General features: G+C 41.2%; 1 protein-coding gene across 1 annotated transcript; it reads left to right on the top strand.

Annotated features, from left to right (window-relative positions):
• The first annotated feature begins 2,717 nt into the window (after positions 1-2,717).
• On the top strand, positions 2,718-16,877 carry tnfrsf11a (tumor necrosis factor receptor superfamily, member 11a, NFKB activator). The gene is made up of 10 exons (XM_034224951.1): positions 2,718-3,014; positions 7,774-7,861; positions 8,656-8,781; positions 9,167-9,313; positions 9,400-9,490; positions 10,093-10,169; positions 10,677-10,778; positions 10,878-10,927; positions 11,157-12,012; positions 15,301-16,877. The coding sequence occupies exons 1-10, from the start codon at positions 2,949-2,951 to the stop codon at positions 15,576-15,578; spliced, it is 1,881 nt and encodes a 626-aa protein (XP_034080842.1). The 5' UTR covers positions 2,718-2,948; the 3' UTR covers positions 15,579-16,877.

A 16,877-nucleotide genomic window follows, 5' to 3' on the forward strand; every position in this document is an offset into this window, starting at 1 on the left:
CTTCTGGAGGCCTCATTGAATGTCTGCACACTGTTTTCAAGTTCTGATTATGGCTCAAAGTGTCGGCAGGTGTTGAAGGCTGTAAAAGAAGTCACTCCACAGACAAACACGCACTCCGTCTGTCCTGGCCCCTCTCATCCAACCCTTTGATGTGCTCTATTGTCTGCTTAGTACAACAAACCAAAGTCCGTCTTAAGGGGACATTCCCAACAACTTACTACAGATATGAGAACAGAAGTAAAAGCTCAGATCTGCCGGCAAGATTGCACTTTCTATCCATGCTATCTGTACTTTAAACAATGAGGTTAACTATGGCCTTAAAAGAGGACTATTGTTTCACCTCGAAGGAATTAAACGGAGCTATCAAAGCACAGTCAATCTTTAAGAGCTGTACTTATGTAGTGGTTGAACAAAACGAGAGTGAACAAACACTTCTTGATAAAGACATGATTTGCATATTCAGGCTAATATTCAACCCTGATCACTGATAACATGGCAGGTGGACAAATAATTGATTCACGACCAGGTGGAACGGGAGGGCATGGCAGCAGTGTGTGTCTATATATGTGTGTGTGTGTGTGTGCTCCCATTCTTGTGTGGGTGTGCCTGTGTATTCCTATCTGTGGATATGTGTGTCAGACAGATGCCTGATATGTGATTTGCATTCCTAGTGAATGGTTTTGTTCTTTATGTGTCAAAACAACTTTTCTGCCAAGACCCTTGCATGGCTTTTTTCACCATTCAAATATGTGTTTGCACATCTGGGTGTGAGCGTGTTTTTCTCAATATGCAATATGTGTGTTTTCATGACATTTCTCCTGGCATTTTTGGCGCTGCAGAAATGGCGTCAGGAGGCACCTCTTACTCACATTGGTGACTCTGGTGACTCATAGATCACATCTGTTTCCAAAGCAAGCACATCCAGCCCAAAACCCACCGGAACACGGTGGCTAAGCATAACGTTTTTATTCCGTTCAGTTCTGTGTGTGTGAGGGCAATAAGCATGTTTTTCTGCCTTTTGTGCTTTTCAGGGAGCCCATGCTGAACCTCTTGAAGCTTCCTCCAAAAATCATGGCACCAAAACAGGCTGCGGCTGCTTTCTTCTCTGGAACGAGTGTTTGTTACTTCAATGGAAACCATGGCGTGTGTTTTTGTGCATTTTTGTGTATATGAGCCGTCTGGAGCAGGCCTCCTTCGTGAACTTTGACTTGTTGTCAGTGATGCTTAGCAACACAACCCATACTGACTCAGGTCATTTGAAGTGTGATGCTTGTAAAGCAGCATGCATATGCTTTTTTATACTTAAAACAAGCTGCATTGTGACCTCTGTTTGAAGTGGAGCCTAACAGTGACTTCTCTGTGTTTTCTGTTGAGTTTTGTTGGTAGGGCCTGACTTTGGATGCCTGGCTCTTAATTGCTACTGTGCGAGCTGCAGAGGCTCCACCACGAAACAGCTTCTCTCTGCATGTTTTTACAGGAAGAGGGGGAGGATGAAGCCCATTACCTCCAGTGGTTCAGCCTAAAACCCTCTTAATATTTCCTTTTTTCAAAGTTCTTTCTTGCTTCTCTCTCTTTTCTTTTTTAGGTCCACTTCTATAACTCTTTTCAAGTAATGAAGATGTCCTTGCATCTGTTTTATACCTTGTTTACCTCTTTTCTCCTAACGTGCTGACCATCCCTTTCCCACATTCAAGGTATTTGCATAACTGTCACTTTGAAAAGAACATGTATTCGTAAACTCTGCCATAACCTTCCCTCTATTGACTTGCCAAGGTGGGCTTGGTCTAATCTCCCATGCAAATTCCTTTTTTTTCATCTTCCCTGGGAGCAAAAAAAAAAAACAGCTGTTTCCTGGAGGCAGAAAGCATTTAAATAATGGCTTTCTTTAAAAATGATCAGGGTTGTTCCATTGCAGGACAGACACTCCAGGAACTGCTGATGCTACTGCCTCCTGTGACGAATGGCAAATGATGTGAGATCAATGAAAATCACTACATGCTTTCCCTCCAGTTTGTGTCATCGGAATTAGTCGATGAAGTGAGGTCATACGGTACATTGTTGAGCAAATCATATGGAAAGTGCCGCATGTCCAGTGGTGTGGAGTACTAAGTACATTTACTCAATGACTACTTAAGTACAATTTTGAGAGACTTTACTTGAGTATTTCTATATTTTGCTACTTTATAATTAAAACTAGCTGCACTTTTACCAGCTTTGTTCACATGTTTATGCATCAATAATTATAACGCAAACATCAGATATATTATTCTGAACTGGACCAATCTGCAAAATGAGTACTTTGGTACTTTAAGTATATTTAGATGCCTATACTGTTGTACTTTTACTTGAGTAACATTTTGATAACAGGACTTTTTCTTGTAACATAGTATTCCTACACTCTGGTATTTCTACTTGTACTTGAGTACAAGATCTGAGTACTTCTCCCACCTCTGCACATGTCAAATCAGCATAGGTTGTTTGAACATTAGGTGTATAAAGGTTCCATGATGCTCTTACATCACTTAAAACAATGAACTCTAACTGTCACAAACACACTCATTCATTCAGAGGAAGAGATCCGTGCTTAGAGCCAGGAGGGAAAAGAGGGGGGGTGTAATCTTTTTCTTTTTTTTTCACATGACATCGTGGGAGGAGTTCCCTCAGTCAGTTTTTACAAGCTGTTGCTTGCAGCTCACTCCACAAAGCGTGGGTGAAAGCAGAAGGAAGATGAGAGGAGAAGTAAGGTGGGAACTGCAGCTGCCTAGAAGGGAATGAAGGCGCAAGAATGCCCTGTGAGACGGTGTGGATACCCCGCCACATTTACGCACACAATAAGTGATTTACTGTGAGGGATTCTGAACGAGAATCGGATCGTCGTGTTACGAGTCGTCATTTTGCCTGAGAAAGAACAAGTTGCCGTCAGAAGTTGTCTTCACTAACCAGCAGAGATGAGATTTAACTTATTGATACTCCGAGGCTGGATAACATGTGTCCTGGTCACCTTTTACGCACAGGTAAAAACACACTTTGCTAATACAAAGAAGTTCTTTTTCAGATAACTTTGTCTTTATTTATGACTAAATGAAGAACCTTGAACTGCATTTAATAGTCACACGTTGATAATTACTTTGCTGCAACTTTTGTTCTCCTATTCATACTTTTTGGAGCTGTCAAGTTTAAAACTGATCATCATAATGTTTATTTTCGCGAATAGATGGAAAATAGGGTATGTTAGAGTAAACCATAATGTGTCATCACATCAGATGATTGGTATGAACTGGTGAGAGGAAGAAAGAGTGGAATGGGGGTTGGCTTTTACGCACGGACACTGACTGGAAACGGTTTTGTTTTGGTGGAGTCCTACTCCCCTGTTCTGACCACAAAAACACCGCTGGCAACTGGATGCTGTTATCCCTTTAGCAAGCATTCTCTCCCGTGTCCTGAGGGGACTGGCACGGGCCAAATGGCTCACCACTCACCAGGAGCCCTAATAGCTCTTCCAAAGTGAGAAGCAGAGGCCAACAAGGGTCCTACAGAGATCCAGAAAAGAAGTCACTACAAATAAAGATACAATTATCCTATGTTTTTATTCCCCTAGATCCCCTGATTACAGCAACTATTTCACTGTCATTGGCAAATACCATTGCAAGGCTCGAGGCACTTACTTGATCCAAAGTTTTTTTTGGTCATCATTTTCTTCTTTTATGACAATATCTTAGTATTATGAGAGCTACAAAAAGTCTCAGCTGATCCACAGTTTAAATGAGAGGAAAGTGAATGTCCCAGGGCATGTTGTTGTCCATGTTGTTTAGTCCGAGGAGCTAACTCCGTCCAGGTGGAGCAGTTTATGAGATGTGGTTGCAGTGGTGGGACTGCTGGGCACCAGTGAGCACTGCTGTTTGCCTATGTTACCGTAAGCAAGCATCGTTATGACTTTGACTGGAACAGACTCTCTTTCTTCCTTTTTTCCCTTCTCTGCTTCACTAAAAAGTTGTGCAATAGATAATACCCAGGGAGGGCATTGCATATTATCCATGCTGAGATCTAAAGAGGTAATATGGCACAGAAAAAGGAGGTTTTTCACGGTCAAATGCAAGTCTCATTTTGTTAAGTATCGGCAATGCCAGGAAAAATAGTCAGTGCCGAAAAGGACTGAGACGTATTTGTCATCTACGTTTTAAGGTGACACTGCAAAACCTTGGCTTTGGTTTGTTCCTGCCATTACTGACTCACAGTATCCCCAAAGAATTCCCCTTCATATTCTTGGTTTTCAACCACTCCATCCTTTTCTTTCCAAGTGCATTTCTAACTGTCTGTGTGACATTGTGCAACATAAAATTACTTCAAGATGTTGAGATCTTAAAAAGTCAACACATCATGAATAAACAGAGTTTTGGTAGATTAATGTACTCGCCTGCGGACATGGCTCCTGTGCTTTTTATTAGCTGGCTTGTTTCCCCACTCCGACCATCTTTCTCAGATTCAGTCATCCAACAGCAACAAGTCTGCATGTTAATGATTCTCTTAATGATGTGATCTAACCTCATAGCTCCATCACATTACTCTACATCAGTGATCAGTCTACCTCGGCTTCAGCAATATCAGGCCTTCAGATCCAAACTTGATTTAACTTTACAGATATTTAATGCATGAATAAAGCATACTGTGGTGTTTGAAAAAAGATGCAGGAGGAGGAATTAGAAGTGTCCATGTCTCTGGTGATTTTCCACTTTTTCTTTTGTGATAAGCCAATCTTTCTATAAATATTAAATAATTTGTCGTGCAAAAAATTGTACTACATTGTGTTTTTTGCCCCTCAGATATGGAAACATCCTGCTGTTTTTTATCTTAAAATCTTAGAAAGTGAATATCTTTGGGTTTTTCACTTACTATTATCTCTGACATCTAACCGAACGCTTCAGTAGTCTGAACATAACAAACCGTTTTTAAGATAAGGCAATGCAGAGTGAAATAATTCACACCACCTCAAAATCCTCAACCAGTATTGTTAAAGTTTTGGGAGTTTATCTTGGAAGATTGTAAAATATCATAAATTACTGCAGGTGGCATTTCAAAGGGATTGTTGAAATGCCTTTTAAAGAATGATTCACATGTCTAAACGTTGATCAAAGATCTGTATGAAGCTTTTACAGCACCTTATCGTGGAAAAAGGTGATACTGGGTAAAGTTACGCTTTTCTTCCCTTGGCTCCGGGCCAACAACCGTTATGCAAATTCTCTGGAGCTTTGACAGCAAAGGAATGTGTGAGGGGATCACAACACTGCTGAGGGATAATCAGGACATCAGCAACACAGCTAGGAAAAGAGTTTTAAAAAAGGGCTTTACTAAGAATCAGGGAAGCAACAGGACATAGCCTTTTTTCCATGTAATGTTCTCTATATCCATCCAATTTCCCTCCTCTTGTCTTTCTCTGTTAGACTCACATTTAAACAGGAGTGCACATTTGAATCCATATGGCAGATAAAGTTAGCTTTGAGGTTGGATGTTCTATCTTGACCGTCATGATAACCTACAATCATATAGGGTGGATCAGCTCTTTTCCTCGTACATATATATATTTAGTGAGTTGAAACGCATAACTGGGACCAAATGTTTAGATGTGGCGGTCACAGAAATACAATTCCCAGCATTCCTTTGGCTTCCTGTGCACTCTGGCCCAGTTGAACGGACTGACCACCACTTGTGTCTCCACATCTCTGCCTTTCTATCTAATCCACCTATCCTCCTGCACCGACATGAGCCTCTCTCCATGGGAACCTTCCCTCCTCGTGTCACTTGTGTCTGCTGCAGCACATGTTCCTCATTAGGGCTGCGGTCCAATCTCTGAGCGCTGCATCATTATCCCTCCGCCTGATTCTAAAGACTTTTTATGTGTGAGAGGCTCAGTGGAGGTCATTAAACATTCACCAGTGTTCGTGTTGTGCTGCCTGAGGCCTAACCAACAGACACTGAGAATAAACAGGGTTCAACATGTAGGTGTGTGGTGTAAATAACAAGGGAAAGACCATTTAGAGTTAGGTCACATTCATTTTCTATTAAAAAAACCATGTGAATATTTGAGGAAGGTTGAAATTCGGAGATAAAGGAATGTTTGAAGTTTAAGGCAGGTGAAGATTTAGACATTTAAACGAGATTAGAACAAATCACGTCAGATTAGATATTCTTTATTGATAATACAAATAAATGGTACAGTATCATGCAAACAAGGCTTTGCACATAAGTAAAACATTGAAAATAAACAGTACATACATACCAATAGTAAACTTTACCTTTTGAGAGAGCAGGAGGATTCTTCACATTCACTCATCTACACTTCTGCAGTAGTATTTTCTTCACAGTATTAATTAGTATAAATAACTGAATTAATGTTTAATTTCATGGGAAAAAATCTCAGGATTGCTGATTGAGAGAAAGCTGAGGTTAGCCCGATGTCAGAGGATGCAGTCAGGCCTATAGGTCGTGTTTTTCTACATTTATATAAAGACACTGTGGCTTTGGCATAGCTTCTGTCATAACAGCCAGATTCTGTAACTCAGCAGTGTGGTATAGGAGTTCAGTGGCCGCTCATTTAATGTGTGTGTGTGTGTGTGTGTGTGTGTGTGTGTGTGTGTGTGTGTGTGTGTGTGTGTGTGTGTGTGTGTGTGTGTGTGTGTGTGTGTGTGTGTGTGTGTGTGTGTGTGTGTGTGTGTGTGTGTGTGTGTGTGTGTGTGTGTGTGTGTGTGTGTGTGTGTGTGTGTGTGTGTGTGTGTGTGTGTGTGTGTGTGTGTGTGTGTGTGTGTGTGTGTGTGTGTGTGTGTGCCATCCTCGTGGATTCGTCTTCTTATTACAGACACATGCATTTCCTAACATTCGGTCTATATGCTGTAAAATGTATTATCTCTTGGATTTACACACGGCATCTATTGCACGTCTGTCCGTCCTGGGAGAGGGATCCCTCCTCTGTTGCTCTCCCTGAGGTTTCTCCCATGTTCCCCTTAAACTGTGGGTTTTCTCTGGAAGTTTTTCCTTGTACGATGTGAGGGTCTAAGGACAGAGGGTGTCGTTTTTCTCATACTGATATTCTGAACAATCTGTGCTGTTGTATTTGCTGTAAAGTGTCTCTGCTGTAGGCTATTTGTATTATATGTACAGCACTTTGGCTCGACCAAAAATCGTTTATAAATGTGCTATATAAATAAAACTTGATTTGAGCCTGAGCCTGTTCCTGTTTAACTGTTAACTTTAATCTCCAATGCAGCAATGACTCCATGCTGTATCTTACTGTTGAATTATAGCACGATATTTAGCATTATAACAACTTAAAATAAAATGAACTCACCATTAACAGCTGGCTCAAGTTTTGTTTATATTCTCAACACTTATTTCATGTGGGTAATCTTACCAAGCGTGCCAAAAACATGTTGATTGACTAGTTGGGATGCAGCCAAGGGTTTATTAATTCGAGCCAACTTGAGTTGATGCATTAAGTTGCATTTGGTTCTTCTTATGTAGCCTTTCTGGAGTCAGGGCTGATGGTTTGGAGGATGTGCATGCTGTGGTCAGGTGCTTCTGAGAGGGTGGAAAGAATTCCTGGGCACATCTTGGAAATGTTTTAACCATCCTCTTCCTCTCATTACTCACCGCCATCTCAAAATATCAAGTGTGGATTTGAAAGATGAACTGAAGAGGAATGGTGTCTTAAAGGGAAATGAATGTTTGTTTGTTTTCTTTACATGATAACAAAACTAACTCTATGTCTTGATATTTTTTTAGAATGGGGCCTCAAAATCTATCAACCAGTGTGAAGATGAAAGATATTATTTAAAAGGCTCCTCCAAATGCTGCAAGAAGTGTCCACCAGGTAATGACACACACACACACACACGCACGCACACACGCACGCACACACGCACGCACGCACGGATCAGTGCTTTGAGCACCAGGAAAAGCGCTATATAAATGTAATGTATTATTATTATCAAAGTGAGGAAGAAAGGGTAGTACATTGCACATATTGTTTACTCAATGGAAGAAGCATGAAATAAAAATAGATTTCCATTCACAAAGGTTCTGGATCAAAAGAGGAAGGATGTTTAAAAACGGAACATATTGGCTTAAAATATCTCAGACTTGCACATGTTTTGACACACACACACACTCTCAATTTATGTTGACATTTGACCCAGTGTTTCTCAAACTTTTTTATACCAAGGACCACTTAACCAATAAAAAAAACACTTGCGGACCACCTAACTCCACAAATATCCAAAAAACACATCGTTTTTTACAAATCGTCTGGAAATTGTACAAACAAGTGGCAATATGTGTGATGAAGGTGCTTATCTGGGCTATATCATGCAATCGAAAGTGAAACTTAAGCTCGTTCCATTGCGGAGATATTGCCGCGAGAGTGCGAAAAACTTCAATAAATTTATTTATTTCAAATGTGAAATTTTACCAATATACTCACGCACCGCTAGGGGGCGCTCATGGACCACCAGTGGTCCGCGGACCACACTTTGAGAAGCACTTTTGTACCAAGTTATTTAAAAAGGAAAAGGACTAGGTTTCCTCCTTCCATAGTGGTTATGTACGGTTTGTTAACTCCATCCGTTTTCTTCCTCCCTCTGTCTCTCTCTTGCTCACTTTTTTTAGGCTTCCATGTGTTTTCCGACTGCACTGATTCCGACGACACTATATGTAGAAGATGTAACAGCGGTGAATACCAGCCCGGATGGACCGATGAGAACCACTGTCTTCAGCAGAAGATCTGCGACGAACGTCAGTACCTGCAGTCTCAAAGATTTGAGATTTGATTATTTTTGTCAAACATATTCTTTTTTATTTAATTGTTTTTTGTCCGGGGGCTTCTGTTGTGTTTTGGGAGGGAGTTTTGTGTAATTATACTGGAATAAAATAAAAAGATGGATCACTGTACCAAACTGATGATGATTGTGCAAACTGTAATATAAATACTATGTGACCAGTACAACAATGCATCATTACTAAGATTCTATTGCAACACCTTTCATTAGATCTCAACAAAAGTTAAGATGAAGAGTTAGTTTGTAATTTGTTTCATTAGTAGAGATTTATACCATGATAATACCTCTGAACGATTTAGACATATCTTTGTACTAAAATACGCTCTTCTTTTGAACACCAGATAAGGGTTTCAAGAAGCGGCTTGAGAACGTGATGGCGGAAGAGCCGTGCAGCTGCCGCTCCGGCCGCCAGTGCAGTCCCATCAACTGTGAGTTCTGTGAGAAGATACCCACCTGTGGCGCTGGGTATGGACTGGAGGTGGACCCCGGTGAGACACACGGACACAACACACACCTCAAACAATTACAGCAATGTCACTTAGCGATTTACTGAAACGTCTGCCATTATTTCCAGAGTCTTCTGATGAGATGAAGACGTGTGTTCCGTGTCAGAAAGGCTTCTTCTCTGCTGACAACAGTGCCGAACAATGCAAACAATGGACTAGGTAAGTGTATACAGTACCAGTCAAAAGTTTGACACACCTTCTCATTCAAAGGTTTTTATTTATTTGAATTATTTTCTACATTGTAGATCGATACTGAATACATCAAAACTATAAAAGAACACATGTGGAATTATCTAGTAAACAAAAAAGGTGGTAAAAAATCCAGAATATGATATATTTTAGATTCTTCAAATCAGCCCCAAATGTTGCCTTGATGACAGCTTTCCAACAGTCCTGAAGGACTTCCTTGAGGTGCTGGGCACTTTTTAGCCTCAAATACTTTAGGGTTGTGAAGGGAGAATGCACTTAGGTGGCTGTTTTCCGCCTCACCAGCAGCCAGCTGTTATGAGTAACACTCACACCACTTCCCCTGAAACCCCTGACCAACCACCAGCCTCCACTGCCAGCCGGATTCTTAATGATGATGATGACGAAGGATAGAGAGAAGATGTTGTTATTCTCTCCATCTGTTTCTCTTTCTCTCCTACGTCATTACAGATACAACCGTAAAGGCTGGCAGGTTGGCGTGTACAATGTAGAGGGAATAGAATAGAACAAGTGTATGTCAAGTTGTAACTCTCTTTTTGTGATTTCTCTTCCAGTTGTAATGCGGAGGGCAGGAGTGAGATGCAGCCCGGCAGCGCCCAGGCAGATGCAGTGTGTGGACACCCTGTCTCTGGTAAGACATGGACACATTCACTGCTGACTGTCAACATGCAGAGACAATTACAAGCAGAACAAATGTCTTGTTTATTGTATTTGTTTTTGCTTAATTTACTTACTGAAACCAGAGGGGCAAATGATGAAATATTTCTCCTTCATTTGTTGTGTGTTCATTGTGTTGTGATTCTTGTTGTAATACTTATTTTGGCCACAAGAGGCTGAACTGCACCACTACCCCATATTCTAAAATTAAAAGCAGTTATATTTTCTTTCAGGTGAGTTTTAATCTCTCCATTCACACTTAATGTAAGGTACATTATACTGTGTGTTAGCGGGTTAAGTAACACTACTGTATAACTGTAGGAAAGCTGTTTCATTCATTGATGAAATAATTCTACAACTATCTGCAAATCTTTTGAAATCAAACTTAGAAAATAGATTTTTTTTCTCAGGTCTTCTGTATGATTGGCAGTAAATGTATAGTATAAAGACAAGCTCTGCCCTCCTCTTTTTTCCGGTGCAGCCCCCTCCTGGGTTATCGTTTCTGTTCTGTCAGTCATCACGGTGCTGTGTCTCCTCGTCCTGCTCCTCTTCTGCTACAAGGACAAACTGAAGTTACTCTCAGGTACGTCACAGCCATTCATTATACAGTTCTTCTCTGAACATGTTTTATTTTATTCAGTTCTATTTCAATTTACATTAATCTGTTTCTTTTTCTTTTTAGTAAACCTGCGATCATGTGTCCAGAATCTGAAGAGGACTAGGATTCAACAGGTAAAGTTGGATTTCAGTTTAAAAGACGATGGAAATGGACAGTTTTTCAAAGTCATCCCACCTACTTATTAGATTATGAATGAAATATATGATCAAATGAGACAATTCGGATCAAAGACATATATTGTGTCTATTCCTTAATGGTGTAGGGTTTGGAGAATCACATATTTGTTCACTGTTCATGCACAGAAAAGCAGTTGTTTACCTTTGTTTGTTTCTGTTGTTCTAGGAGACCTTGGCCCCTCTTTACCACAGTGTAGCAGGAGGAGGCCACAAATCTACTCCATGTGAGATGACTAAACTCGTCTGCCAAGCGCCCCACAGCCCCGCCAATGAACTCCAGTGCACCTTCCCCACCTCTGTCCCCGAGGTCAAGGTCTCCCTGCCCTTCACGGGGGAAATGACGGAGGAAAAAGGGACCAAGGAGACGACGGTGATGGAGGATCAGAGCAAAGGGTCTGGAGAGCCCGAGGAGGTGTCAGAAGATGAGGGGATCGTGGTTGCGTCTCCTCTCCTGGCGGGCTTGTGTGTGTGTGTCATTCCCGTCAGCGAGCCACTGGAAGTCGGGGAGAACGAGGACTGCAGTCAGGCGGTGAACCCCGGGACCCCAGGAACCTGCTCCTGTGGAGGGCTGGACGGAGACTGGGAGAGCGGGAGAGAGGAGAAAAGTGGGGATGCAAATCAAGAAAAGATGGTTTTGTCCCCTGGTGTTGCATCTCTTGTCTCTCTTTCTCCTCCACCCCTCCGCACCTCCTCTGATGTCTTTCCCTCCACACCTGAGCTCTGCCTGCCGTTGTCTCAGGCTCAGGTGAGGCCAGAGTTTAAACCTCACCTCACTGACAGATTGCTGGTCAAACAGGAGGACTTATACAGACTGAAAAGTACAGACTCCAGTTTAACAGACACTTCGGTCAGCCCATTGCTGACTTCCTCCTCTGTTGGAGATCTCTACCTGGACCCTGAGACCTCCAGCCCGGAGCAATGGGGGGTCAGCAGGGGAAACAAGCTCTCCTCGGGGGGGTCGGAGCTGGAGTGCTCACCTGAGAGCCTCCACAGTCAGCTGGCTGACCCAACTCCTACCTCAGGTGGGTGTGAATGTAAAGCTCAAAGAGGTTAGTCTCCTCCTGCATCAGAAAGGCCTCTACAGAAACACAAAAACTAATAGGGACTACTAAAATAAAAATACTAAAGGTGAAACACTATGAGATAATTATCTATAATGTATAATAAAATAATGATCACTCTTTAACCTTAAATAACTAGTCTTGCTATCTATTGCTATTTTAATAAAGCATGCTTGAACTTAATATTGTATTGTAGTCAAAAAGTCACATTATTGGTGTACTTTCTTTTCTACATTCAAAAGATAGTCTGACTTTATTATTGAAGAAGCTTGACTTTGAAAGTCAGTTTCATAATAGAGATTAAGTCATCAGTAAATTATTTTCACTTTTGATCATCACCAAATGTTTTAGTTTGTTCCTTTTTTATGGAACCTCCCTCCTTTTTACCCATGGCGCCAATGGGCTGTTATACAACTGTGTGTTTATCCCCTAAAAGTCAAACAAACTATTGTTAGCCTCGTTTTTGGGGACACAAAGACCCTAAGGAGCTACATATATCCTGGGTATTTCTTCCTATGACCACCCCATTATTTAAGCAACGTTGCCATTGGTCTTGTTGATGCAGGCACTCACCACTGTCTTGCCACAGGATCATACCCATTCAGGATTTAATTGACTTCATAGCAGCGCTCTCTGTCCGCAGAGAGGGTGGGACGACTGACCAACAACAACAAAGTGAATTTCATGTTGGTTTAAATGGAAAGTTTTACAGCCCCATTGTTGAGCTTGTATTGTTCTCACAGAAACCTTTAGACACTGCCAAGGAGAAACATCTCCGGGAAACGGATTGTGGCTCAAACACTTAGGGGTTATGGTTAGTACAAAATCAGTATTATCAGAACTGATCGGGTATTATTAGGTGACCAAGCTGAACGCAACTTATAACAGAGGATTGGTTTCATAAGACGAGACGTTTGTGATTGTTTCCAAGAAATATGTTTTATTAAAGCCAGCTTTGACAGTCGGACCTCAACTTTTGGGGGACCACACATGAAGCAGAACTAAGATATGTGAGTGTTTGATGAGCTAGTGAACCACCAGAACCGCAGTGTGTGTGTGTGTGTGTGTGTGTGTGTGTGTGTGTGTGTGTGTGTGTGTGTGTGTGTGTGTGTGTGTGTGTGTGTGTGTGTGTGTGTGTGTGTGTGTGTGTGTGTGTGTGTGTGTGTGTGTGTGTGTGTGTGTGTGTGTGTGTGTGTGTGTGTGTGTGTGTGTGTGTGTGTGTGTGTGTGTGTGTGTGTGTGTGTGTGTGTGTGTGTGTGTGTGTGTGTGTGTGTGTGTGTGTGTGTGTGTGTGTGTGTGTGTGTGTGTGTGTGTACTATGCCATCTACAAAGCTCCTGTTTACCCAGAGTTCCATTGGGTTGCGCAAAGTGACCGCAGCTTTAATTGAAGCAAGATGTGCGAAGCTTGAGTAATACTTTTATAACCCTGCCCACTCAACAAAACACACACAAACATTTGAAGAGTTTTTTTACTCTCACTGGTGACTAGATCCTTTAATTACACTCCAGCTGGCCTGACATCAACACCATTTCCCATCATGCAGTAATACCTGGTAATTAAATGGACTTTTACCGGACTATTCCTATTTGTCTTGCATGTTTAGGGGTCATTGTTGAAGGACACCTCAGTAGTAGTAATGACCCAGATATATATTTTACTGGTTGAGCATTTAGCTGCAGTTGAGCACTGCAGCTGTCCATGCAAAATGGTCCAGATTTTGGGAAGAACTGTACACAATTGTGGTTAAGATTGAACAAGAGGGGGGTTAAACTCTAGTCCTTAGTAGACTGTATTGTTACATTGGTTGGGCATCCAGAAAAATCAGCTTTCTATTAAGAAAGCATAAACAGAAGAACCCAAGCAGATTCTTTAGAGCTTTGTTTTCCAAGTTGTGGTGAAACATATCTTCAAGCTAGACCTCTCAGACTGGTATTTCAGGAAAGGCTGTCAGATTGGGAACACGGAGAGAGACACACTTTCCGAGTGCGTGTTTGTTTATGTCTGTCTTTGCCACTTTAAAGGCCTATATGTGCTTTATGGTGTGTTTAGGTGTGTCTACCAAAGGCTGTTTGCTTACATTAACTGTGACTGTGATTGTTTGTAAGTGTGTGTGCACGAAGCATGAGTGTGAGTCACAGAGGGTCGGCTTGTAAACTCAGACAGGAGGCTGATCAAATAGGAACCAGAGGCTTAAGGTGATGAAAGATGGCTTACAAAACAATACAGACATGTATTTCCTAATTCACCTGGTTTGGCTGGAATCCGTTTTTGCACAGTACAAGGACATCAGAATATCAAGTTTGTACAATAATTGTGTGGCAAGTATCACATTGTAGGTTTAAAGTGGAGATAAATCATGGAAAGTTATTTCTGGAGAAATCCGCTACAGTTTTGGACAGAAATAAGAGTTGGACAGAGTTGAACAGCACATTTTTGAATTTATTCAGCCTTGTCTGTAAAACCAGAAATTTTGACAAATGACTTGTTTTCAGAGGTCTTGGGTTTCTCACGCTAAAAAGCGCTGGACTCGAATAAGGCCGAAAGAATGTGATATGGCGGTCTAAGTAGCTGTGGTCATCCTGCGTGGTCATTACACCCACTGTGCATTTGTCATCTAAGGTTAGCCAAGATGGAGTCCCTTCTTGACAGACAACGTGAATAGGGGAAGCTCTATCTGCCTACGTTTGTGTGTGTGAGCGGGGGTACTGGAAAGCAGTGTCTTACACAACTGTACCATATATATATATATATATATATATATATATACATATTTCCACACATTTCCCAATAAGATGTCACTACAGTCGTCATTTTCTATATCAGTGAGATTGGGAAATGTTTATTTTTCATGAAACCAAGACACCAGGTCATGTGGTCGATACACTAGCCTACTGCTTTTCCTTTTAAAGTGTGAATGGCAGAAAGAAAACCTCCTGATCTGAAAAGTGCGATAATGCTCTAAACCTGCATTGTTTCAAGTTGTTGATTTTATAGAAGTCTATGAAAAAATTACTAGTACACATTTTCCTGACATGTTTGTACTCTCAACCCCTTTTTCAAGTCTGGTTAAATACAAAATGACAAAGTCTAGGTTACAAAACAATAGTCCCTAAACCAATGGGTGATGGCACAGTGACTATTTCTACTTTCCATCAAAAGTGTCTCACTCTTTTACCTCTCGTTTACGTCTATTTTCTACTTCTCACAATCTCTAATATTTCTCCCTCCCTCCCACATGTTCCCTACAGGTCAGGTGTCTGGGAACAACAACACCACCTTCATCTCCAGCGGTCAGGTGATGAACTTCAGCGGGGAGGTCATCGTGGTGTATGTCAGCCAGACGTCTCTGGGCAGCGACGGGCAGGGCAATTCCTTCGGGAGCCCCGTCCAGGAAGAGGCCAATGAGACGGCTCTGTTCTTCCAGAGCAGCCTGAGGTCACAAGGAGACTCCATTTCCCAGAACACCTGGCAGGAAGAGACACTGCCAGTCCAGGAAGTGGTGGAGGAGCGGCCGCTGGGAAAGTGAAAAGAGACCAATGGCTGTTTCTTTCTTCAGTACAGTGATCATCTCAATCAGTTAGACTTTCAAAAATGACACGTTTTGTTGGTTACTGCACCTTAAATATGTTCGCTTCCAAATTACATTTCAACAACTAGTGAATAAAAAACACAATGTGCCCACCATACCAGCTTTAAACAAGGACAGGAAGGCTTTCAATTAAAATGTTGATGTGAAGCTATCGGTCTATGCCCACATAATTAGTTTAGACTGTAATATTCTATCATTTGACCAGTTTGAAACATAAGTCACTAAATCTTTTAGTACTTTTCTCTTTGGAAGGCTTTGTGCCTTTTCAAATGGAAACCCCCTCCCTTCCAGACGGGAATTTTTATTGGAAGTTGGATGTGAAACTTCAGACTGGAAGAACGTCATGTTTTCTTATTGTTGTATGGAAATTGCAGCTGGCTGTTGATTTAAAGGAGTTTTTATTTCCCACCTTCCATCCTTTTCTCGCCCAGGTTGAAGTCTGTAGAATTCTGCTATTGCTCCTAATTTGACATTTGGATGATTTCAAGAGTTTCCTTTGCATACAAAATATCCACCATGTGGAAATGATTGTCTCTGCACTCACAAAATCATCCCGTAAAAGTCAATATTAGTATGCAATGAAATTCAATCTACATGCTACATTAAGAAGGTGCTTTTCACTGAGTGAATGTTTCTCTTTTCTGCTTTGCAGGGTTTGGCAAAAGCTAATTAACAGTAAAGACACAGCCAGTTCTGGTACGACGCTTGTTTATCCCAAATGTAGAGATGTGTTTTATTCTGTTCTTATTGCACCACAAGTGCAGTGTGTGTCTAAGAAAAAAAATGCTATGCATTTGATAAGCTATTTTATTACTGGTTCTTTTTGTTTCAATATGTTTTAATGTGCAAGCCTTAATGAAGAAAAGTAAAATGTCTGTTTTATATTTTTAATTCATTTCACAAAGATGATTGTTTATGTATTATTTCAGCAAATGCATATGTGATCAATGTCTGTAAATATCTCAAAAGAAGGGTTTGTGAAACAAGAATGAAATTCTCTTTGTGCTTCCTCTTTGATTTGAGGTGTGAATGATTTGTTTCCGTGGAGCCATGAACAGCATGCAGAACACACTCTGTAGGAGTTTCAAGGGACTGTTCAATTACAACCTCGCCAAATGTATGCAGTCTTCAAATAATCATGTACAAATCAATCAAACATTTTGCAATGAATGACTGAAAGAATATTTTTGTTTGAAATTAAATATGTTTTGCATCTAATCCTTTCAGGGATGGCTG

Source organism: Gymnodraco acuticeps, unplaced genomic scaffold, assembly GCF_902827175.1.
Source record: "Gymnodraco acuticeps unplaced genomic scaffold, fGymAcu1.1, whole genome shotgun sequence".
Classification (NCBI taxonomy): domain Eukaryota; kingdom Metazoa; phylum Chordata; class Actinopteri; order Perciformes; family Bathydraconidae; genus Gymnodraco; species Gymnodraco acuticeps.